The sequence below is a fragment of the Panulirus ornatus genome, chromosome 16 (assembly GCF_036320965.1).
Source record: "Panulirus ornatus isolate Po-2019 chromosome 16, ASM3632096v1, whole genome shotgun sequence".
NCBI lineage: Eukaryota > Metazoa > Arthropoda > Malacostraca > Decapoda > Palinuridae > Panulirus > Panulirus ornatus.
In genome coordinates this window covers 43,519,344-43,546,531 of record NC_092239.1, presented here as the reverse complement: position 1 = coordinate 43,546,531, position 27,188 = coordinate 43,519,344, and the positions used below count along the sequence as shown (strand labels likewise).

At 42.3% G+C, this 27,188-nt stretch overlaps 1 protein-coding gene across 5 annotated transcripts in view; it reads left to right on the top strand.

Annotated features, from left to right (window-relative positions):
* Positions 1-27,188, top strand: part of LOC139754272 (uncharacterized) — a 450,851-nt gene that overhangs the window by 394,185 nt on the left and 29,478 nt on the right. For 4 of the 5 annotated variants that reach the window (XM_071671645.1, XM_071671646.1, XM_071671649.1 and 1 more), the window contains exons 8-12: positions 736-857; positions 5,356-5,560; positions 7,434-7,580; positions 13,427-13,507; positions 25,390-25,455. In XM_071671645.1, coding sequence (XP_071527746.1) covers positions 736-857; positions 5,356-5,560; positions 7,434-7,580; positions 13,427-13,507; positions 25,390-25,455 — 621 coding nt within the window. The remainder of the gene's footprint in view (positions 1-735; positions 858-5,355; positions 5,561-7,433; positions 7,581-13,426; positions 13,508-25,389; positions 25,456-27,188) is intronic. The other variant, XM_071671650.1, reaches the window with a different exon arrangement.

Sequence of the window (27,188 nt, the reverse complement as noted above, 5' to 3'; positions counted from 1 at the left end):
AAATAATGACATTAACCAATACAGGTCACATACAGCGATACATAATATAATGACATTAACCAATACAGGTCAAATACAGAGATACATAATATAATGACATTAACCAATATAGGTCACATACAGAGATACATAATATAATGACATTAACCAATATAGGTCACATATAGAGATACGTAATATAATGACTTTAACTAACATAAGTCACATATAGAGATACATAATATAATCACATTAACCATTACAGGTCACATACAGAGAGAGATACATGCTACATGTAGAATTCTTACTCATTATACACACGTTACATGGAACAAGCTAATCTGAGAGTTAGTAAACTTGAGCCTGGGAAGAAATTAGTAAAGAATACGCCATTAAGACAGGGCTAAAGTGGGGGGCACGAGAATACAGCTTCCCCTCTGTATATACATATGGATCAAAACAAATATGTAATTTACACATATACCTGTATGATACCTATACGCACACTCACACACACACACACACACACACACACACACACACACACACACACACACACATATACATACATACATACATACATACATACATACATGCATAAATACCCACTAGTATGTATTCTTGCCTGCATACATTCAAGGAGATCTAGCAGCAGGCAGCGTTGTACGACAGTGTGAGTTAGAGGATTCCCAGCCAACCAGTCTCCTCCCTCAGAAGGAGCTGTTCACTTACACCTTTCCTCTCCCTCACCCACAGGGCTTCCAGGTGAGAGCAGGCAGGGACCCAAGGGAGAGGCGGGTCTGGACGGGCTTCCAGGGGAACAAGGTCCTCCGGGTCCAGCTGGCCAGCCGGGGGTGACAGGACCACCTGGCCCCAAGGTGAGTACTACCTCCTCCTCCTCCTCCTCCCTCAATACTTGGTCCTTGCTGTCCACCTTACTCTGAAGCTGTTTACAGTGCATCAGATTATACTGTGTGTATATATATATATATATATATATATATATATATATATATATATATTATATTATATTTTGTCGCTGTCTCCCGCGTTAGCAAAGTAGCGTAAGGAAACAGACGAAAGAATGGCCCAACCCACCCACATACACATGTATATATATACACGTCCACACACGCACATATACATACCTATACATTTCAGCGTATACATATATATATATACATACACAGACATATACATATATACACATGTACATAAATCATACTTGCCGCCTTTATTCATTCCGGTCGCTACCCCGTCACACATGAAATGACAGCCCCCTCCCCCCGCACGCGTGCGAGGTAGCACTAGGAAAAGAAAACAAAGGCCATATTCGCTCACACTTAGTCTCTAGCTGTCATGTATAATGCACGTCGGCCCCGGTATACCACATCGTTCCAATTTACTCTGTTCCTTGCACGCCTTTCATCCTCCTGCATGTTCAGGCCCCGTTCGCTCAAAATCTTTTTCACTCCATCCTTCCACCTCCAATTTGGTCTCCCACTTCTCGTTCCCTCCACATCAGACTCATATATCCTCTTTGTCAATCTTTCCTCACTCATTCTCTCCATGTGACCAAACCATTTCAAAGCACTCTCTTTGCTCTCTCAACCACACTCATTTTATTACCAGGCCTCTTCTGCTGCCATGGTTCCATCCGCTGCCAAATCCACTCCCAGATATCTAAAACACTTCACTTCCTCCAGTTTTTCTCCATTCAAACTTGCCTCTTAGTTGACTTGTCCCTCAACCCTACCGAACCTAATAACCTTGCTCTTATTCACATTTACTCTCAGCTTTCTTCTTTAACGCACCTTACCAAACTCAGTCATCAGCTTCTGCAGTCTTTCACCCGAAGCAGCCACCAGCGCTGTATCATCAGCGAACAACTGACTTACTTCCCAAGCTTTCTCATCCACAACGGATTGCATATTGCCCCTTTTTCCAAAACTCTTGCATTCACCTCTCTAACAACCCCATCTATAAACAAATTAAACAACCATGGAGACATCACACACCCCGGCCGCAAACCAGCATTCACCGAGAACCAATCACTTTCCTCTCTTCCTACTCGTACACATGCCTTACATCCGCGATAAAAACTTTTCACTGCTTCTAACAACGTGCCTCCCACACCTTATATTCTTAATACCTTGCACAGAGCATCTCTATGTACTCTATCTGTCATATGCCTTCTCCAGATCCATAAATGCTACATAAAACTCCATTTGCTTTTCTAAGTATTTCTCATACATTCTTCAAAGCAAACACCTGATCCACACATCCTCTGCCACTTCTGAAACCCCACTGCTCTTCCACAATTTGATGTTTTGTACATGCCTTCACCCTCTCAATCAATACCCTCCCATATAATTTCCCAGGGATACACAAAAACTTATACCTCTGTAATTTGAGCACTCACTTTTATCCCCTTTGCCTTTGTACAATGGCACTATGCAAGCATTCCGCCAATCCTCAGGCACCTCACCATGAGTCATACATACATTAAATAACCTTACCAACCACTCAACAATCCAGTCACCCCTTTTTTAATAAATTCCATTGCAATGCCATCCAAACCCGCTGCCTTGCCGGCTTTCATCTTCCGCAAAGCTTTTACTACCTCATCTCTGTTTACCAAATATATACATGTACATTTGTATATATGTACATATGACTATGTTGTTGACTGGTTGTTGAGGATATTCAATGTATGTATGAATCATGGTGAAGTGCCTGAGGATTGGCGGAATGCATGCATAGTGCTATTGTACAGCGGCAAAGGGGATGAAGGTGAGTGTTCAAATTACAGAGGTATAAGTTTGTTGAGTATTCCTGGGAAATTATACGGGAGGGTATTGATTGAGAGGGTGAAGGCATGTACAGAGCATCAGATTGGGGAAGAGCAGTGTGGTTTCAGAAGTGGTAGAGGATGTGTGGATCAGGTGTTTGCTTTGAAGAATGTATGTGAGAAATATTTAGAAAAACAATTGGATTTGTATGTAGCATTTATGGATCTGGAGAAGGCATATGATAGCGATGCTCTGTGGAAGGTATTAAGAGTATATTGTGTGGGAGGCAAGTTGCTAGAAGGAGTGAAAAGTTTTTATCGAGGATGTAAGGCATGTGTACGAGAAGGAAAAGAGGAAAGTGATTGTGATTGGTTCTCAGTGAATGTAGGTTTGGGCAGGGGTGTGTGATGTCTCCATGGTTGTTTAATTTGTTTATGGAGGGGATTGTTATCGAGGTAATTGCAACAGTTTTGGTTAGAGGGGCAAGTATGCAGTATGTTGTGGATGAGAGAGCTTGGGAAATGTGTCAGTTGTTCGTTGATAATACAGCTCTGGTGGCTGATTCGTGTGAGAAACTGCAGAAGCTGGTGACTGAGTTTGGTCAAGTGTGTTAAAGAAGAAAGCCGAGAGTAATTAGGTACAGTAGGGTTGAAGGACAAGTCAACTGGGAGGTAAGTTTGAATAGAGAAAATCTGGAGAAAGTGAAGTGTTCTAGATATCTGGGAGTGGATTTAGCAGCGGATGCAACCATGGAAGCGGAAATGAGTCACAGGGTGGGGTAGGGGGAGAAAGTTCTGGGAGCGTTAAAAAATGTGCGGAAGGCGAGATCATTATCTTGGAAAGCAAAAATGGGTATGTTGAAAGGAATAGTGGTTCCAACAGTGTTATATGGTTGCGAGGCGTGAGCTATAGATAGGGTTGTGCGGAGGGGGGTAGATGTGTTGGAAATGAGATGTTTAAGGACAATGTGTGGTGTGAGGTGGTTTGATCGAGTAAGTAATGAAAAGGTAAGAGAGATATGTGGTAATAAAAAGAGTGTGGTTGAGAGAGCAGAAGAGGGTGTATTGAAATGGTTTGGTCACATGGAGAGAATGAGTGAGGAAAGATTGACAGAGAGGATATATGTGTCAGAGGTGGAGGGAACGAGAAGTGGGAGACCAAATTGGAGGTGGGAAGAGGGAGTGAAAAAGATTTTGAGTGATCAGTGCGTGAACATGCAGGAGGATGAAAGGCGTGCAAGGAATGGAGTGAATTGGAACGATATGGTATACCGAGGTTGACTTGCTGTTCATGGATTGAACCAGGGCATGTGAAGCGTCTAGAGTAAATCATGAAAAGCTAGAGAGTGAGTGTGAACGCATGTGGCCTTTGTTGTCTTTTCCTAGCGCGACCTCGCGCGCGTGCGGGGGGAGGGTGGGTGTCATTTTATGTGTGGCGGGGTGGCGACTGGAATGAATAAAGGCAGCAAGTATGAAATATGTACATTTGTATATATGTATATGTCTGTGTATGTATATATATATATATATATATATATATATATATATATATATATATATATATATATATATATATATATATATATATATATATATGTATATGTGCGTGTGTGGACGTGTATGTGGGTTGGGGTGGGTTTGGCCATTCTTTCGTCTGTTTCCTTGCGCCATCTCGCTAACGCGGGAGACTGCGACAAAGTATAATGAATGAATAAATAAAATGTATATGTTGGTATACGTTGAAATTTATACGTATGTATATGTGCGTGTGTGGACGTGTATGTGTATATATGTGTATGTGGGTGGGTTGGGCCATTCTTTTGTCTGTTTGCTTGCGCTACCTCGCTGATGCGGGAGACAGCGACAAAGTATAATAAATGATAAAATATATATGAGTGAGGAAAGATTGACAAAGAGGATGTATGTGTCAGAGGTGGAGGGAACGAGGAGAAGTGGGAGACCAAATTGGAGGTGGAAAGATGGAGTGAAAAAGATTTTGAGTGATCGGGGCCTGAACATGCTGGAGGGAGAAAGGTGTGCTAGGAATAGAGTGAATTGGAACGATGTGGTATACCGGGGTCGACGTGCTGTCAGTGGATTGAACCAAGGCATGTGAAGCGTCTGGGGTGAACCATGGAAAGGTTTGTGGGGCCTGGATGTGGAAAGGGAGCTATGGTTTCGGTGCATTATACATGACGGCTAGAGACTGAGTGTAAACGAATGTGGCCTTTGTTGTCTTTCCTTGCGCTACCTCGCGCACATGCGGGGGGAGGGGGTTGTCATTTCACGTGTGGCGGGGTGGCGACGGGAATGAATTAAGGCAGCAAGTATGAATTATGTACATGTGTATATATGTATATGCCTTTGTATGTCTATATATGTAAACGTTGAAATGTATAGGTATGTATAAGTGCGTGTGTGGACGTGTAATAAATGAAATATATATATATATATATATATATATATATATATATATATATATATATATATATATATATATATATATATATATATATATATATATTTATATATATATATATATATATCATTAGTTTAGGGATGTGTTGACCCACTTTGCATTGCAGGGTGCACCCGGTCTCAATGGATTGGTAGGGTCTCCAGGCCAGCCGGGTCCTAAGGGCGAGATTGGCCCTGTGGGTAGCCCTGGACCACAGGGTAGACCTGGACCCAGTGGTCCACGCGGACAGCCGGGACTTGAGGGACCTCCTGGACCACCAGGGATTCTGCCCCAATTGTACCCGATCCCTGGAGGACTGGACCGATACAATCGTAAGTTTGGACGCGTCTTTCCCTTCATGTTGCAGGTGGGTGAAGGGAGGACTGGCTGAATGGGTGTTTTGATACCTCTGGTGAGGGCCCTATGAACCTCCAGTTATCAACAAAGGAGAAATTCACACAATTTTTCTAATTTTCAAAGACGCAAAATGCTGATGAATAAGACTAGGATTAGAAAACGAGATTCTTTTCAGTTGTTATAGTATATGGTTCACCCTCACTGTTTCATGACAGCATTGTATGAATTCTTTCCCCGAAAATCTCTGAAGTCTCTTTGAGTAGTGTAATACCACATGAATACATTTCATGTCTTTTCTTTGCTATAAAGGGGGATAAATGGTGCCAGAATTATATCTCCCTTCCCCGTCACTCTTTTTTTCTTTTGTGAAATGGCACATTCCGTTAACTACAGATCACTTGAATGTCATCAGTCAAAAGGATTAAGTTTACGTTTGAAGTTAATGATTTATCTAACGAAGGACCAGTAAGATTAAATGATCTTATCATTACCTTGAGTATTTGAACCTGTTTCGGATTTTCGACATGTAATCATAACTTCACCTTATTGGCCATAGACCCAGGTAGTCCATTGTCCTAAAGCCTAATAATTCTCAGTCAGATCAAGCAGGATATGATTTTTGTGTAGTCTTATGATTTGACGTATGGCTCAGATTATGACACAGTAACATATAGATGTTGATAACCATTAAATTGTGTACAACGATTTCTATTAAGATTATTATCATTCTGGAGCAGAGAGTCATGTTACTCTTCATTTATGAATTATTAATCGAGATTTATTCTGTAACTTACACAGCAGAACGTAACTAGTAGAGAAAGCAAAGGTATATGTACACAATAAGTTCTTGCATTAATCTGTTGTGTAATGCTGGATTTTGGCTGGACACTCAGTAGCTTATAGCCATTCATTTTCATGCCTATTTTTTTTTCTTTCCTACTAGAATGATTTTGTTATTCATTTTATATTCTTATGTGCTATTTTGGTTTCTTGCGTATGAAGTACATCATTACCTATGACCATATTTGCAAAGCAAGTGAATTGAATGAAATGAAGGGGGTTGTTTTGTGTGTGTGTGTGTGTGTGTGTGTGTGTGTGTGTTTGTGGGGGGAGGGGGTATACTTGACTCCTTGCTTTGTTTGGCTGGTCATCCTTGGGGGAGGGAAGGAATGCTGGTGAAATCCCTGCCTGCAAGTTTGTTTATGCATTTCTTGTTCATCGGGAAATTTATTTTGATACGTTCTTGACTTCTGTTTGTATTTACCATGTGTATGATACATATCATGTGTATAATATATACCACGTGTATGATATATACCATGTGTATAATATATACCATGTGTATAATATATATCATGTGTATAATATATATACCATGTGTATAATATATACCATATGTATACTATATGCGGAAAATAAAGAGGACAAGATATGTCTAAATGTTGGTATATTTTCATACGTTTGGTATGAAAGCATCGGTGTAAAGGGCAGCTAACGCAGGGTTCTCACATGATTCAAGTGTCACTAGTTGTGGGTGGAGGGTTGTTCACAAATTCTCTTTTAATCACCTGTGTTATGGTTTTGTCTCTTTTTAATTCCACTATATGCAGCCATGAGCATCACCTGAATACGTACCATCGGATCACTTGAGTTAGCAAATACCGAACTGGGAGTAGGAAATCGATAACATAACCTCATTACATGCCCTATGTGTCATTAGTGTTGTGATCTATTCCATGTAGGCTGAGCGGGCATGTGATAACCATGGAGTCAATTGTGCACCTTAGCCAGCAGTACGAGGTGTTGGTGAGGATGGAGTTGAGTAACTATGTCTCTTGTCTTCTGCAGCTGACTATGCAGGTGTTGCTGGTGATGGAGTCGAAGGCAGTGGTTTTGGTCCTCTTATTGACGACGACGACGAGTACCCTCTCGGTATTCCTGGCTTCCCCTTACACCAGGGGCGGCCTGGACCTCCTGGACCCAAGGGTGAGAAAGGTAAGTCTGTCATGAACGTCAGAATGGATTGGCGTTACGGGCTAGGCTACAGACGTCCCTCGCATGTAAACGTGGCGCAAAACGGACAAAAAAGGGAAGGTGAATTGTCTGAAACTTCAAGAGTATGATAGATAATGACAATGGGGCATTGGTGAAATGAATGCAACAAGCAAGAAGAGGCTGTTATTGTCTTGCCTATTTCATATTATTGCCCATATTATTTGTCCATTTTCTTACATGGTTATCTGTTACATCACTACTACACCACTTTCAGATATCATAGGCGCCACAGTAGGGATTTAAGTTTTCATCAGCTAAAAGTGTTGCGGTTGTTTTTACACATCTAAATAAAATCCCAAATATGCAGCTAAGATCAGACAACAACACGGTTCCCTTCTGCAATAACGCAAGGTTTCTTGGATTAAACTTTGAGCGAAGATTAAATTGGAAAAAGCATATGAATTATTTGATTATGAATTGTAATAAAAGATTAGACATTCTCAAGTATCTCTCGGGTTCATTTTGGGGAGCCGACAGGAAATCTGTATTGATGTTGTACAAGGCTCTTATTAGAAGTGAAGTAGACTACGGCTCTCGGGTGTATGCTTCGGCGAGCGACTGTAACCTGAGAAGGTTGGATGTGTTGCAGAATAAATGGCTGCGAATGTGTTCTGTAGCTCTGTCATGTACCAGACTTCCACGATTGGAAGTTGAGGCAAATGTACCTCCCCTCCGGATGCGTCGAGACGAATTAGCCGTTCAAAGTGTGGTATTGTGATGACCAGAAGAAGACACACTACTGCCTGTCGCCTGGCACAACAATACAAACAGTTCGTCGATAAAGGCGTCTGGACCCTGGCACTCAGAATACACTTCCTGAATGAGAATTCTGGTCCGAAAGTATAAGTAGTGGACACGCTGGTTAGATATAACCTGCCTCCTTGGGAACAGTCAAGAATAAGAACTAAGACCAACTGGCTCCGTGTGACGAAAAGAAACGCGCCGGAGAGTGAGGTACACCAGCGATTCCGTTATGCCACTACGCATCATTTATCATATGTCCACTTCTGCACAGATGGCTCCACGACAGATGAATGTGTGGGTGCAAATATATGGTCGAGCGAATGTTCTCTTAAGTACGAACTACCGAACCATACATCTGTTTTCTATGCGGAATTATTCATCATTGATAAAGCCGTAGTTCATGTATATAATTAATTCATCTCCTATCGCATCAAGTCATTTTTACAGATTCATTCTCAGCTTTTAAAGCTTTCGACTGTGGTTATACTGAGTCAAGTGAAATTCTTGGCAACATTATCAATAGATTGAACTCATGTAACAAAGACATCATCCTGATTTGTGTGGCTGGTGGGTCATTGCAACATTTACGGCAATGATCAGCCAGACTGGTTTGCTAAGTCGACCTCAGAACTCGATGAGGTCGTTCTGATCCCTCGGGAGCTGGGGTCATGTATTTCTTTGGGAAAGAATTCCGTATTTTTTTCAAGGGCAGAGTCTGTGGACCAGCCTGACCATAACAAAGAAATACAAGCCACAAGTAGCGGACTGGACGACCTTATACAGGAGGAACAGAAGGGAGGAAGTCGTGCTAGCCCGTCTAGCACCCATCTACAACCTTCCATCACATACAGCACCCACCTACAACCTTACATCACATTCAGCACCCACCTACAACCTTACATCACATACAGCACCCACCTACAACCTTAAATCACATACAGCACCCACCTACAACCTTACATCACATACAGCACACACCTACAACCTTACATCACATACAGCACCCACCTACAACATTACAGCACATACAGCACCCACCTACAACCTTACATCACATACAGCACCCACCTACAACCTTACATCACATACAACACCCACCTACAACCTTACATCACATACATCACCCACCTACAACCTTACATCACATACAGCACCCACCTACAACCTTACATCACATACAGCACCCACCTACCCTTACATCGCATACATCATCCACCTACAACCTTACATCACATACAGCACCCACCTACCCTTACATCGCATACATCATCCACCTACAACCTTACATCACATACAGCACCCACCTACAACCTTACATCACATACAGCACCCACCTACAACCTTACATCACATACAGCACCCACCTACAACCTTACATCGCATACAGCACCCACCTACAACCTTACATCGCATACAGCACCCACCTACTACCTTACATCACATACAGCACCCACCTACAACCTTACATCGCATACAGCACCCACCTACAACCTTACATCACATACAGCACCCACCTACAACCTTACATCATGTACAGCACCCACCTACAACCTTACATCACGTACAGCACCCACTTACAACCTTACATCACATACAGCACCCACCTACAACCTTACATCACATACAGCACCCACCTACAACCTTACATCACATACAGCACCCACCTACAACCTTACATCACGTACAGCACCCACCTTCAACCTTACATCACATACAGCACCCACCTACAACCTTACATCACATACAGCACCCACCTACAACCTTACATCACATACAGCACCCACCTTTTTGCTCTCCGAGATGGCATTCTGACCTTCCACACATTAATTAACGGTCCCAGAACCTTCGCCCCCTTCCCCACCCTGTGACACACTTCCGCCTCCATGGTTCCATCCGCTGCCAAATCCACTCTCAGATATCTAAAACACTTCACTTCCTCCAGTATTTCTCCATTCAAACTTACCTCCCAATTTACTGGTCCCTCAACCCTACTGAACCCAATAACCTTGCTCTTATTCACACTCACCCTCCACTTTCCTCTTTCACACACTTTACCAAACTCAGTCACCAGCTTCTGTAGTTTCTCACCCGAATCAGCCACTAGCGCTGTATCATTAGCAAACAAGAACTGACTCACTTCCCCAGCCCTTTCATCGACAACAGATTGCATACTTGCCCCTCTCTCCAAAACTCTTGCATTCACCTCCCCAACAACCCCATCCATAAACAGATTTAACAACCATGGCAACATCACGCACCCCTGCCGCATACCGACATTCACTGAGAACCAGTCACTTTCCTCTCTATTCGTACACATGCTTTACATCCTCGATGAAAACTTTTCACTGCTTCAAGCAACTTACCTCCCACACCATATACTCTTAATGCCTTCCACAGAGCATCTCTATCAACTCTTATCATATGCCTTCTCCAGATCCGTAAATGCTACATACAAATCCGTCTGTTTTTAAGTATTTCTCACATACATTCTTCAAAGCAAACACCTGATCCACACATCTGCCACTTCTGAAACCACATTGCTCTTCCCCAATTTGATGCCCTGTACATGCCTTTACCCTCTCAATCAATACCCTCCCATATAATTTCCCAGGAATACTCAACAAACTTATACCTCTGTAATTTGAGCACTCACCTTTATCCCCTTTGCCTTTGTACGATGGTTTTATACATGCATTCCGCCAATCCTCAGGCACTTCACCATAAACCATACATACATTGAATATCCTCTCCAACCAGTCATCAACACAGTCACCCACTTTTTTAATAGATTCCACAGCAATACCATCCAAACCTGCCGCCTCGCCGGCTTTCATCTTCCGCAAAGCTTTCACTACCTCTTCTCTGTTTACCAAATCATTCTCCCTGACCCTCTCACTTCGCACACCACCTCGACCAAAACACCCTATATCTGCCACTCTATCATCAAACACATTCAACAGACCTTCAAAATATCCCCGCAATCTCTCTCATTTCGCTACTACTTGTTATCACCTCCCCATTAGCCCCCTTCACTGATGTTCCCATTTGTTCTCTTGTCTTACGCACTTTATTTACCTCCTTCCAAAATATCTTTTTATTTTCCCTCAAATTTAATGATGTTCTCTCGCCCCAACTCTCATTTGCCCTCTTTATTACCTCTTGCACCTTTCTCTTGACCTCTTGCCTTTCTTTTATACATCTCACAGTCATTTACACTATTTCCCTGCAAAAATATATATAGATACATATTTTTTTATTTTATTTTTTTTTTATTTGCTCTGTCGCTGTCTCCCGCATTTGCGAGGCAGCGCAAGGAAACAGACGAAACAAATGGCCCAACCCACCCCCATACACATGTATATACATACACGTCCACACACGCAAATATACATACTCATACATCTCAATGTACACATATATATACACACACAGACAGATACATATATACACATGCACACAAGTCACACTGTCTGCCTTTATTCATTCCCATCGCCGCCTCGCCACACACGGAATAACATCCCCCTCCCCCCTCATGTGTGCGAGGTAGCGCTAGGAAAAGACAACAAAGGCCCCATTCGCTCGCACTCAGTCTCTAGCTGTCATGCAATAATGCCCGAAACCACAGCTCCCTTTCCACATCCAGGCCCCACAGAACTTTCCATGGTTTACCCCAGACGTTCACATGCCCTGATTCAATCCATTGACAGCACGTCGACCCCGGTATACCACATCGATCCAATTCACTCTATTCCTTGCCCGCCTTTCACCCTCCTGCATGTTCAGGCATATATATATATATATATATATATATATATATATATATATATATATATATAATATATATGTATATATATATATATATATATATATATATATATATATATATATATATATATATCTTGGAGAGCAAAAAGGGGTATGTTTGAAGGAATTGTGGTTTCAACAATGTTATACGGTTGCGAGACGTGGGCTATAGATAGGGTTGTGCGGAGGAGGGTGGATGTGTTAGAAATGAAATGTTTAAGGACAATATGTGGTGTGAGGTAGTATGATCGAGTAATTATTGAAAGGCTAAGAGAGATGTGTGGTATTATAAAGAGTGTGGTTGAGAGAGCAGAAGAGGGTGTATTGAAATGGTTTGGTCACATGGAGAGAATGAGTGAGGAAAGATTGACAAAGAGGATATATGTGTCAGAGGTGGATGGGAAAGAGAAGTGGGAGACCAAATTGGAGGTGGGAGGATAGAGTGAAAAAGATTTTGAGCGATTGGGCCCTGAACATGCAGGAGAGTGAAAGGCGTACAAGGAATAGAGTGAATTGGAACGATGTGGTACACCGGGGTCGACATGCTATCAATGGATTGAACCAGGGCATCTGAAGCGTCTTGGGTAAACCATGGAAAGTTTTGTAGGGCCTGGAAGTGGAAAGGGAGCTGTGGTTTCAGTGCATTACACATGACAGCTAGAGACTGAGTGTGAACGAATGTGGCCTTTGTTGTCTTTTCCTGGCGCTACCTCGCACACATGGGGGGGGGTACCACTTCATGCGTGGCGGGGTAGCGTTTAGAATGGATGAAGGCAGCAAGTATGCATATGTACATGGTTGCCCATGCCTCGCAACCACATAACATTGTTGGAATCACTATTCCTTCAAGCATACCCATTCTTGCTCTCCGAGATAACGTTCTCGCCTTCCACACATTCTTCAATGCTCCCAGAACCTTCGTCCCCTCCCCCACCCTGTGACTCACTTCCACTTCCGTGCTTCCATCCGCTGCCAAATCCACTCCCACATATCTAAAACACTTCACTTCCTCCAAACACTAAAAATCTAATATATCTTTTCAATTATTTTTTTTTTTCAGGAAAGCTGATAGTAAAGAAAATGTACTGGATTGCAAGTTACCTTAAGAGATTGACTGTACACTGAATCATTTACTATTAGTGCCTGTGAATTAGGAACACAGTATTATGTTATTGTTATAACTCTCACCCCACTAGGAACACAGTATAATGTTATTGTTATAACTCTCACCCTACCAGGGAATAAAGGGGACCCAGGACGTTCAGGTACTCCAGGGCCAAAGGGAGACCGTGGGTTTGAAGGTGTTCGTGGACCTCCTGGTATGTGGCAGTTAATTTTTTTTTCTTCTAAGTTAAACTATTTCATTCCTTTAATATTTCATGGCACCAGATGTGTTTATACAATTATCATTCCTCTTGTATGCTCGTTTCTTTTGACAAATTTTCTGCAAATATTTACTTTGACAAGCTCAAGGTTCACTGTATTTATATAATTCCGTAATAATGATAATTATAACCATGTTTTTGAAGATTGAATCAGATATGTGTCATACATATTGACAGTCATGCTGATTCCTTTATTTAGAATATGTTTATTGAATGATAATTGTGATTCTTCACTGTACTTTGATGTCCATTGTTTGTTCTGTGTATGTGTCAAATCCTGTGGGAACATAAGCCTAAAGCCTGCAACTAACCTCATCACACTTTAGCTGAGCTAGGTTGTTGTGATGATACATATTATGTAGACTAACTAGTATTATGAACTGCAGCTGAAGATTTCTCTTCCATCAATTTTCTTTTTGTCAAATATTAGTTTCCATTCAATAAGAGGAACTCGAGTGTACTTAGTTAAGCAAAGTTTTTGCTACAAATTTCTTGTAAGTGTCGTGTTTATGAAATAGACCCTAACTTAATGACTCTTCACCATGAATACCATTAAATCTGACAACATACTTGAAAGCTCTTATATTGCTAGTAAGAGTAATGAACTGAGTAGTAAAGAAATAGAAATAATCATTAGAACGAAATAAAGTCCTTATATTCAAGATGGTAGTGCAGATTCTAATTCAATAGGGCTGCAAAGAGTGTGTGCATGGTCTAATAATGAAATCTCATAACAGAAGACGTTTAAGATTTTTTGGATATTGGTTATAAACTTGATCTTAATAACCTGGTCAGTCGATAGGCTTGATGCTGATGACCAAACTTCATTTACCTTGAAGTGATTGTTGATATTTGATGTGTGGTGGGTACCTTTATTCGTGGGTTTGTATATTATCTCAAACTCTCAACGTATTACTTGACGTGTCCAAGTAAGTGGCTGAACACCAAACAATATAAGACACACAGAACAGTGGTATTGTTGTTGCTGTCAATCAAAGGTAAGAACATTTGTTACTAGGGACCATGACACATTCATGGAGCACCCAGGGCTCAGGTCCAAATAGGTTCGAATCCTATCACAGCAGATAATGCACAGTTAACCCAACTATTCATGCTCCTATAGGGGCTGGTCAGTAGAATAGGTACTTGGCTTAGGCAAGGATAGACAGCGACAAAAAAAAAAAAAATATATATATATATACATATAGAACATACAAACCTCCAACAGCCAGGATCGAACCCGGGACCCCTGTGCAAGAGGCGGGAATGTAACCGCTAGGCTATGGGCCTGAAGCCTAATGGTTAGCATTTCCGCCTCTTGTACAGGGGCTGGGTTCGATCCTGGCTGTTGTAGGTTTGTATGTTCTGTGAAGATGCGCGTTCATATGCACTTTATATATATATATATATATATATATATATATATATCCCTGGGGATAGGGGAGAAAGAATACTTCCCACGTATTCCCTGCGTGTCGTAGAAGGCGACTAAAAGGGGAGGGAGCGGGTGGCTGGAAATCCTCCCCTTTCTTGTTTTTTTTTAATTTTCCAAAAGAAGGAACAGAGAAGGGGGTCAGGTGAGGATATTCCCTCTAAGGCCCAGTTCTCTGTTCTTAACGCTACCTCGCAAATGCGGGAAATGGCGAATGGTATGAAAAAAAAATATATATTTTTTTTTTTTTTTTTTTTTTTTTTTATACTTTGTCGCTGTCTCCCGCGTTTGCGAGGTAGCGCAAGGAAACAGACGAAAGAAATGGCCCAACCCCCCCCCCCATACACATGTACATACACTCGTCCACACACGCAAATATACATACCTACACAGCTTTCCATGGTTTACCCCAGACGCTTCACATGCCTTGCTTCAATCCACTGACAGCACGTCAACCCCTGTATACCACATGACTCCAATTCACTCTATTTCTTGCCCTCCTTTCACCCTCCTGCATGTTCAGGCCCCGATCACACAAAATCTTTTTCACTCCATCTTTCCACCTCCAATTTGGTCTCCCTCTTCTCCTCGTTCCCTCCACCTCCGACACATATATCCTCTTGGTCAATCTCTCCTCACTCATTCTCTCCATGTGCCCAAACCATTTCAAAACACCCTCTTCTGCTCTCTCAACCACGCTCTTTTTATTTCCACACATCTCTCTCACCATTACGTTACTTACTCGATCAAACCACCTCACACCACACATTGTCCTCAAACATCTCATTTCCAGCACATCCATCCTCCTGCGCACATCTCTATCCATAGCCCACGCCTCGCAACCATACAACATTGTTGGAACCACTATTCCCTCAAACATACCCATTTTTGCTTTCCGAGATAATGTTCTCGACTTCCACACATTTTTCAAGGCTCCCAAAATTTTCGCCCCCTCCCCCACCCTATGATCCACTTCCGCTTCCATGGTTCCATCCGCTGACAGATCCACTCCCAGATATCTAAAACACTTCACTTCCTCCAGTTTTTCTCCATTCAAACTCACCTCCCAATTGACTTGACCCTCACCCCTACTGTACCTAATAACCTTGCTCTTATTCACATTTACTCTCAACTTTCTTCTTCCACACACTTTACCAAACTCAGTCACCAGCTTCTGCAGTTTCTCACATGAATCAGCCACCAGCGCTGTATCATCAGCGAACAACAACTGACTCACTTCCCAAGCTCTCTCATCCCCAACAGACTTCATACTTGCCCCTCTTTCCAGGACTCTTGCATTTACCTCCCTTACAACCCCATCCATAAACAAATTAAACAACCATGGAGACATCACACATCCCTGCCGCAAACCTACATTCACTGAGAACCAATCACTTTCCTCTCTTCCTACACGTACACATGCCTTACATCCTCGATAAAAACTTTTCACTGCTTCTAACAACTTGCCTCCCACACCATATATTCTTAATACCTTCCACAGAGCATCTCTATCAACTCTATCATATGCCTTCTCCAGATCCATAAATGCTACATACAAATCCATTTGCTTTTCTAAGTATTTCTCACATACATTCTTCAAAGCAAACACCTGATCCACACATCCTCTACCACTTCTGAAACCGCACTGCTCTTCCCTAATCTGATGCTCTGTACATGCCTTCACCCTCTCAATCAATACCCTCCCATATAATTTACCAGGAAATATATATATATTTTTTTTTCATACTATTTGCCATTTCCCGCGTTAGCGAGGTAGCGTTAAGAACAGAGAACTGGGCCTTAGAGGGAATATCCTCACCTGACCCCCTTCTCTGTTCCTTCTTTTGGAAAATTAAAAAAAAACAAGAAAGGGGAGGATTTCCAGCCACCCGCTCCCTCCCCTTTTAGTCGCCTTCTACGACACGCAGGGAATACGTGGGAAGTATTCTTTCTCCCCTATCCCCAGGGATATATATATATATATATATATATATATATATATATTTTTTTTTTTTTATACTATTCGCTATTTCCCGCAATAGCGAGGTAGCATTAAGAACAGAGGACTGGGCCTTTGAGGGAATATCCTCACCTGGACCTCTTCTCTGTTCCTTCTTTTGGAAAAAAAAAAAAAAAAAAAAAAACGAGAGGGGAGGATATATATATATATATATATATATATATATATATATATATATATTTTATTTTGTCGCTGTCTCCCGCGTTTGCGAGGTAGCGCAAGGAAACAGACGAAAGAAATGGCCCAACCCACCCCCATACACATGTATATACATACGTTCACACACGCAAATATACATACCTACACAGCTTTCCATGGTTCACCCCAGACGCTTCACATGCCCCGATTCAATCCACTGACAGCACGTCAACCCCGGTATACCACATCGATCCAATTCACTCTATTCTTTGCCCTTATTTCACCCTCTTGCATGTTCAGGCCCCAATCACACAAAATCTTTTTCACTCCATCTTTCCACCTCCAATTTGGTCTCCCACTTCTCCTCGTTCCCTCCACCTCCGACACATATATCTTCTTGGTCAATCTTTCCTCACTCATTCTTTGCATGTGCCCAAACCATTTCAAAACACCCTCTTCTGCTCTCTCAACCACGCTCTTTTTATTTCCACACATCTCTTACCCTTACGTTACTTACTCGATCAAACCACCTCACACCACACATTGTCCTCAAACATCTCATTTCCAGCACATCCATCCTCCTGCGCACAACTTTATCCATAGCCCACGCCTCGCAACCATACAACATTGTTGGAACCACTATTCCTTCAAACATACCCATTTTTGCTTTCCGAGATAATGTTCTCGACTTCCACACATTCTTCAAGGCTCCCAGGATTTTCGCCCCCTCCCCCACCCTATGATCTACTTCCGCTTCCATGGTTCCATCCGCTGCCAGATCCACTCCCAGATATCTAAAACACTTTACTTCCTCCAGTTTTTCTCCATTCAAACTTACCTCCCAATTGACTTGACCCTCAACCCTACTGTACCTAATTACCTTGCTCTTATTCACATTTACTCTTAACTTTCTTCTTTCACACACTTTACCAAACTCAGTCACCAGCTTCTGCAGTTTCTCACATGAATCAGCCACCAGCGCTGTATCATCAGCGAACAACAACTGACTCACTTCCCAAGCTTTTTTTTTAATTTTCCAAAAGAAGGAACAGAGTGGGGCCAGGTGAGGATATGCCATAAAGGCCCAGTCGTCTGTTCTTAACACTACCTTGCTAACGTGGTAAATGGCAAATAGTTTAAAAGAAAGAAAAAGATATATCTTTTTTTTTTTTTTTTTTTTTTTTTTTTTTTTTTTTTTGTCACTGTCTCTCGCGTTTGCGAGGTAGCGCAAGGAAACAGATGAAAGAAATGGCCCAACCCACCCCCATACACATGTATATACATACACGTCCACACACGCAAATATACATACCTACACAGCTTTCCATGGTTTACCTCAGACGCTTCACATGCCCTGATTCAATCCACTGACAGCATGTCAACCCCGGTATACCACATCGATCCAATTCACTCTATTCCTTGCCCTCCTTTCACCCTCCTGCATGTTCAGGCCCCGATCACACAAAATCCTTTTCACTCCATCTTTCCACCTCCAATTTGGTCTCCCACTTCTCCTCGTTCCCTCCACCTCCGACACATATATCCTCTTGGTCAATCTTTCCTCACTCATTCTCTCCATGTGCCCAAACCATTTCAAAACACCCTCTTCTGCTCTCTCAACCACGCTCTTGTTATTTCCAGACATCTCTCTTACCCTTACGTTACTTACTCGATCAAACCACCTCACACCACACATTGTCCTCAAACATCTCATTTCCAGCACATCCACCCTCCTGCGCACAACTCTATCCATAGCCCACGCCTCGCAACCATACAAAATTGTTGGAACCACTATTCCTTCAAACATACCCATTTTTGCTTTCCGGGATAATGTTCTCGACTTCCACACATTCTTCAAGGCTCCCAGAATTTTCGCCCCCTCCCCCACCCTATGATCCACTTCCGCTTCCATGGTTCCATCCGCTGCCAGATCCACTCCCAGATATCTAAAACACTTTACTTCCTCCAGTTTTTCTCCATTCAAACTTACCTCCCAATTGACTTGACCCTCAACCCTACTGTACCTAATAACCATGCTCTTATTCACATTTACTCTCAACTTTCTTCTTTCACACACTATACCAAACTCAGTCACCAGCTTCTGCAGTTTCTTACATGAATCAGCCACCAGCGCTGTATCATCAGCGAACAACAACTGACTCACTCCCCAAGCTCTCTCATCCACAACAGACTGCATACTTGCCCTTCTTTCCAAAACTCTTGCATTCACCTCCCTAACAACCCCATCCATAAACAAATTAAAGAACCATGGAGACATCACGTACCCCTGCCACAAACCTATATTCAGTGAGAACCAATCACTTTCCCTTCCTACACGTACACAGGCCTTACATCCTCGATAAAAACTTTTCACTGCTTCTAACAACTTGGCTCCCACACCATATATTCTTAAAACCTTCCACAGAGCATCTCTATTAACTCTATGATATGCCTTCTCCAGATCCATAAATGCTACATACAGATCCATTTGTTTTTCTAAGTATTTCTCACATATATTCTTCAAAGCAAACACCTGATCCACACATCCTCTACCACTTCTGAAACCACACTGCTCTTCCCCAATCTGATGCTCTGTACATGCCTTCACCCTCTCAATCAATACCCTCCCATATAATTTACCAGGAATGCTCAACAAACTTATACCTCTGTAATTTGAGCACTCGCTCTTATCCCCTTTGCCTTTGTACAGTGGCACTATGCACGCATTCCGCCAATCCTCAGGCACCTCACCATGAATCATACATACATTAAATAACCTTACCAACCAGTCAACAATACAGTCACCCCCTTTTTTAATCAATTCCACTGCAAAACCATCCAAACCTGCTGCTTTGCTGGCTTTCATCTTCCGTAGAGCTTTTAGTACCTCTTCTCTATTTACCAAATCATTTTCCCTAACCCTCTCACTTTGCACACCACCTTGACCAAAACACCCTATATCTGCCACTCTATCATCAAACACATTCAACAAACCTTCAAAATACTCATTCCATCTCCTTCTCACACCACCACTACTTGTTATCACCTCCCCATTAGCCCCCTTCACTGAAGTTCCCATTTGCTCCCTTGTCTTACGCACTGTCTTTACCTCCTTCCAAAACATCTTTTTATTCTCCCTGAAATTTAAGGATATTCTCTCACTCCAACTCTCATTTGCTCTCTTTTTCACCTCTTGCACCTTTCTCTTGACCTCCTGCCTCTTTCTTTTATACCTCTCCCACTCATTTGCATTTTTTCCCTGCAAAAATTGTCCATATGCCTCTCTTCTCTTTCACTAATAATCTTACTTTTCATCCCACCACTCACTACCTTTTCTAATCAACTCACCTCCCACGCTTCTCATGCCACAAGCATCCCTTGCGCAAGCCATCACTGCTTCCCTAAATACATCCCATTCCTCCCCCACTCCCCTTACCTCCTTTGTTCTCACCTTTTTCCATTCTGTCTCTCCTGGTACTTCCTCACACAAGTCTCCTTCCCAAGCTCACTTACTCTCACCACCCTCTTCATCCCAACATTCACTCTTCTTTTCTGAAAACCCATACAAATCTTCACCTTAGCCTCCACAAGATAATGATCAGACATCCCTCCAGTTGCACCTCTCAGCACATTAACGTCCAAAAGTATCTCTTTCGTGCATCTATCAATTAACACGTAATCCAATAACGCTCTCTGGCCATCTCTCCTACTTACATACGTATACTTATGTATATCTCGCTTTTTAAACCAGGTATTCCCAATCACCAGTCCTTTTTCAGCACATAAATCTACAAGCTTTTCACCATTTCCATTTACAACACTGAACACTCCATGTATACCAATTATTCCCTCAACTGCCACATTACTCACCTCTGCATTCAAATCACCCATCACTATAACCCGGTCTTGTGCATCAAAACCACTAACACACTCATTCAGCTGCTCCCAAAACACTTGCCTCTCATGATCTTTCTTCTCATGCCCAGGTGCATATGCACCAATAATCACCCATCTCACTCCATCAACTTTCAGTTTTACCCATATCAATCTAGAATTTACTTTCTTACACTCTATCACATACTCCCACAACTCCTGATTCAGGAGTAGTGTTACTCCTTCCCTTGCTCTTGTCCTCTCACTAACCCCTGACTTTACTTCCAAGACATTCCCAAACCACTCTTCCCCTTTACCCTTTAGCTTCGTTTCACTCAGAGCCAAAACATCCAGGTTCCTTTCCTCAAACATACTACCTATCTCTCCTTTTTTCTCATCTTGGTTACATCCACACACATTTAGACACCCCAATCTGAGCCTTCGAGGAGGATGAGCACTCCTCGCGTGACTCCTTCTTCTGTTTCCCCTTTTAGAAAGTTAAAATACAAGGAGGGGAGGGTTTCTGTGCCCCCCCCCCCCCCCCCCCCCCCCCCCCCCCCCCCGCTCCCATCCCCTATAGTCGCCTTCTACGACACGTGAGGAATTCGTGGGAAGTATTCTTTCTCCTCTATCCCCAGGGATAATATATGTATATATATATATATATATATATATATATATATATATATATATATATATATATTCTCTTTCAAACTATTCGCCATTTTCCGCGTTAGCGAGGTAGCGTTAAGAACAGAGGACTGGGCCATTGAGGGAATATCCTCACCTGGCCCCCTTCTCTGTTCCTTCTTTTGGGGAAAAAAAAAAAAAAAAATTGAGAGGGGAGGATTTCCAGCCCCCCGCTCCCTCCCCTTTTAGTCGCCTTCTACGACATGCAGGGAATACGTGGGAAGTATTCTTTCTCCCCTATCCCCAGGGATAATATATATATATATATTTTTTTTTCTTTTCATACTATTCGCCATTTCCCGCATTAGCGAGGTAGCGTTGAGAACAGAGGACTGGGCCTTTGAGGGGATATCCTCACCTGGCCCCCTTCTCTGTTCCCCCTTTTGGAAAATTAAAAAACAAGCGAGAGGGGAGGATTTCCAGCCACCCGCTCCCTCCTCTTTTAGTCGCCTTCTACGACATGCAGGGAATACGTGGGAAGTATTCTTTCTCCCCTATCCCCAGGGATAATATACATATACACATACATATATTATACTTTGACGCTGTCTCCCACGTTAGCAAGGTAGCACAAGGAAACAGACTAAAGAATGGCCCAACCCACCCACATACACACGTATATACATAAACGCCTACACATGCACATGTACATACCTATACATTTCAACGTATACATTCATATACATACTCAGACATATACATATATACACATGTACATATTCATACATGCGGTCTTCATCCATTCCTGTCGCCACCCTGTCACACTAAAGTGACATCCCCCTCCCCCGCAAGGTAGCGCCAGGAAAAAACAACAAAGGACACATTCATTCACACTCAGTCTCTTAGCTGCCATGTGTAATGCACTGAAACCACAGCTTCCTTTCCACATCCACGCCCCACAAAACTTTCTATGGTTTACCCCAGATGCTTCACATGGCCTGGTTCAATCCACTGACAGCGCATCGACCCCGGTATACCACATCACTCCATTTCACTCTATTTCTTGCACGCCTTCCACCCACCTGTATCTTCAGGGCCGATCGTTCAAAATCTTTTTCACTCCATCCTTCCACCTCCAATTTGGTCTCCCACTTTTCCTTATTCCCTCCACCTCTGACACATATGTCCTCTTTTCAATCTTTCCTCACCCATTCTTTCCATATGACCAAACCATTTCAATATACCCTCTTCTGCTCTCTCAACCACACTCTTTTTATTACCATACATCTCTCTTACCCTTTCATTACTTACGCGATCAAACCAACTCCCACCACATATTGTCCTCAAACATCTCATTTCCAGCACATCCACCCTCCTCCGCACAACCCTATCTATCGCCCATACTTCACAACCATATAACATTGTTGGAACCACTATTCCTTCAAACACATCCATTTTTGCTCAGAGATAACGTTTTCGCCCTCCACACATTCTTGAATGCTCCCAGAACCTTTGCCACCTACCCCACCCTGTGACTCACTTCTGCTTCCATGGTTCCATCTGCTGCTAAATTCACTCCCAGATATCTAAAACATTTCACTTCCTCCAGTTTTTCTCCATTCAAACTTACCTCCCAATTTGCTTGTCCCTCAATCTCTACTGAACCTAATAACTTTGCTCTTATTCACATTCACTCTCAGCTTTCTTCTTTCACACACTTTACCAAACTCAGTCAACAACTTCTGCAGTTTCTCGCCCGAATCAGCCACCAGCGCTGTATCATCACCGAACAACAACTGACTCACTTACCAAGCCCTCTCATCCTCAACAGACTGCATACTTGCCCCTCTCTCCAAAACTCTTGCATTCACCTCCCTAACAACCCCATCCATAAACAAATTAAACAACCATGGAGACATCACACACCCCTGCCGCAAACCGACTTTCACTGGGAACCAATCACTTTCCTCTCTTCCAACTCGTACACATGCCTTACATCCTCAATAAAAACTTTTCACTGCTCCTAGCAACTTACCGCCCTCACCATATACTCTTGATACCTTCCACAGAGCACCTCTATCAACTTTATCATATGCCTTCTCCAGATCCATAAATGCTACATACAAATCCATCTGCTTTTCTAAGTATTTCTCACTTACATTTTTCAAAGCAACCACCTGATCCACACATTGTCTACCACTTCTACCACACTGCTCCTCCCCAATCTGATGCTCTGTACATGCCTTCACCCTCTCAATCAATACCCTCCCATATAATTTCTCATAGATACTCAACAGACTCACCTTTATCCCCTTTGCCTTTGTACAAAGGCACTATACATGTATTCTGCCAATCCTCAGGCACTTCACCATGAACCATACATACATTGAATATCCGCACCAACTAGTCAACAACAAAGCCACCCACTTTTTTAATGAATTCCACAGCAATACTATCTAAACCCGCCGTGTTGCCGGCTTTCATCTTCCGCAAAGCTTTCACTACCTATTCTCTGCTTATCAAATCATTCTCCCTGACCCTTTCACTTCGCACACCACCTCAACCAAAACATCCTATATCTACCACTCTATCATCAAACACATTCAACAAACTTCAAAATACTCACTCCATCTCCCTCTCGCTTCACTACTACTTGTTATTACCTCCACGTTTGCCCATTCACTGATGTTCCCATTTGTTCTCTTGTCTTACACACTTTATTTACCTCCTTCCAAAACATCCTTTTATTCTCACTAAAATTTAATGATACTCTTTCACCCCAACTCTCATTTGCCCTCTTTTTCACCTCCTAGTCCTTTCTCTTGACCTCTTGCCTCTTTCTCTTATACGTCTCCCAGTCATTTGCACTATTTCCTTGCAAAAATCGTCCAAATGTCTCTCTCTTCTCTTTCACTAACAATATTACTTCTTCATCCCACCACTCACTACCCTTTCTAATCTGCCCACCTCCCACCTTTCTCATGCCACAGGCATCTTTTGTGCAAGCCATTACGGCTTCCCTAAATACATCCCATTCCTCCCCCTTTCCTTACGTCATTTGCCCTCACATTTTTCCATTCCGCACTCAATCTCTCTTGGTACTTCCTCACACAAGTCTCCTTTCCAAGCTCACTTACACTCACCACTCTCTTCTCCCAACATTCTCTCTTCTTTTCTGAAAGCCTTTCCACATCTTCGCCGCCTCCACAAGATAATGATTAGACATCCCTCCAGTTGCACCTCTCAGCACATTCTTCATCTGTTTTCTGGTGCTACCTTGCTGACATGGGAAACAGTGATTATGTGGGAGACCTTCTGCCAACTTTGGCATTAGAGGAGATGCGTCCTGACAGCCATAGAGACGTCTGTTGACAAGGTCTCTGCTCCACATGGTGGCATCTTTAATGGTCATTTGTGTGAAACACTAGAAAGTTACATGATGTTGAAACTCTAACAAATGCATGCAAGTAGCCTTGTAACAGGCCAAGGGCTAGATGGTTTAAGTGCATTTCTGCTTGTGTGTGCATATGTGTACTTGTCTGCAGGAAAGCATGAGAGGAATTTTTCATTTAAAGCTCGCAAATTAGATTTAATATGCATGATGTTTGGTTCAGACACACACACACATTTTGGGAAGTCATGCATGCTGCTTATGGATCATGTGCATACTGTATGGGTGTAGTAAGGGCATGCAGGTGACCTTGGGTTGGTTGGCTTTTCCAGGGGAGCCTGGCTTGACTGGTCTGCCTGGGGAACGGGGCGAGCCCGCTACACCAGGGTCATTACCAGGTTAGATTTTTTCCCCCTCATATGGATCTAAAATTTCTCTCTCTCTCTCTCTCTCTCTCTCTCTCTCTCTCTCTCTCTCTCTCTCTCTCTCTCTCTCTCTCTCTCTCTCTCTCTCTCTCTCAAAATGACAAACTGGTATATAATGTGGCTCCTCTTTACGGCATCCTTGGATGGACTGTTTTCCCCAAAGTATATACACTGGTTCCTTTTAATGACTTCTTTGCATGTACTGTTCACATGATGGGCACAGTTATATTACATATTATTCATTACATCATTCATGATGATTGACCAGATGCAGAACATTTAACTTGTCACTTCTACTGATTTGTTCTTTACTAAGATATTATAATCCTCTTTCTCTTTCCTCAGTTATCACTTGATATCACCTTATTAACATGTAACATCTTAGAAAATCTAATTTCAGACTTACTAGGAGAGCTGACAAACTGTATCTCGTCTATCCCATCTTTGAAGATTTGCCACAAGCTGTTTCTCCTGCTCTTTGCATACATGTACCTTCGTGTGATCTTGTGGTTGTTCTTGAATGATGACGTGTAGAATTATATTCATGTTTCACAGTTCATATATCTGTTCAACCGGACATTTTGATGCAGCTAATTCATACCTCAGCTTCATTTCTCTGTGCATGATATTCCAGTACCTTGCCAGGGTCCCACTACACGTGTAGCATCTTCCACTCAAATTGCAAGACCATTTCCACCAGCCCTCCCATGTGTGTATCCTTGATGCGTCTGTCCTCCTCACCCAGCATGGTTATGGCATTTTTAATGAGCAGTTTGTCCAAATCATTCTCTTTGCTGCTCTCTCTGTGTTTTCTACTGCTGCTTTTTGTTTGTCTTTAGTTCTGTCATGTTTTGTATAATTACTGTGCTTTGTGTTTTGTCAGTTTTTAATAAAGAATACTGTACTTTGATTACGTCTCAACCACTTGAGTTCCTATTTTACAGACAGGCCAGTAAGTAAATCAATTACATTTTTTCATTCAGCTTATCTGCATCTGATATGCAATTTTCCATTACAGAGTAGGTGTCCAGAGCAGACTTTCCCATGAACGTTTCTCATTGGACATTCCCACAAGTCTTAAGTTATTCAATATGTATATTTCCTCTGGTCTTTCTCTACCAAGTTAAAACCCATCTCTCTCGCATCCTAATCTATTTCGTTTGCTTTCCCTATAAGCTTATGTCCTCTCAATTCCATTTCAGTCCACTAAATATCTATTTCATTTCCATCACTCTTCCTTTGATATCATATTTCTCAAATTTTCTACCTTACCAGCATTGCACTTTCTACCCAATTATCTCATATGCCTGAACTCTACCAGATGCCTTGAGTTCTGGCAAACCTGTTTCACTTTAATGGATTTCACCAATTCCCAAAGTAGTTTGATTTGCTTTAGTGGTGCACAGTTGGCTGAGAGAGGGGTTTAGAGACAAAGATATAATACAACAATGCTTTATTGAGAAGTACAAAGAATTTGCAGGTGAGGTGAGTCATGTGTTGAGATACTAGTACAGAGGAGTTGACGTAGACCTCCCACAGGAGCTACTGCAGAAGAAGGCCTTACCAGGTACAGAATTTGTGCAGGAAGGAGGCAGTTGTCAGAGTTTGTGTTTGTGCTTCAGAAGGGAGATGTCTTTGCCAAGTTGCCATGGTTAAGCTGCTGCAGAAGATGGATGATGGCAAGGTCCCACAGAGCTCTTGCCAGA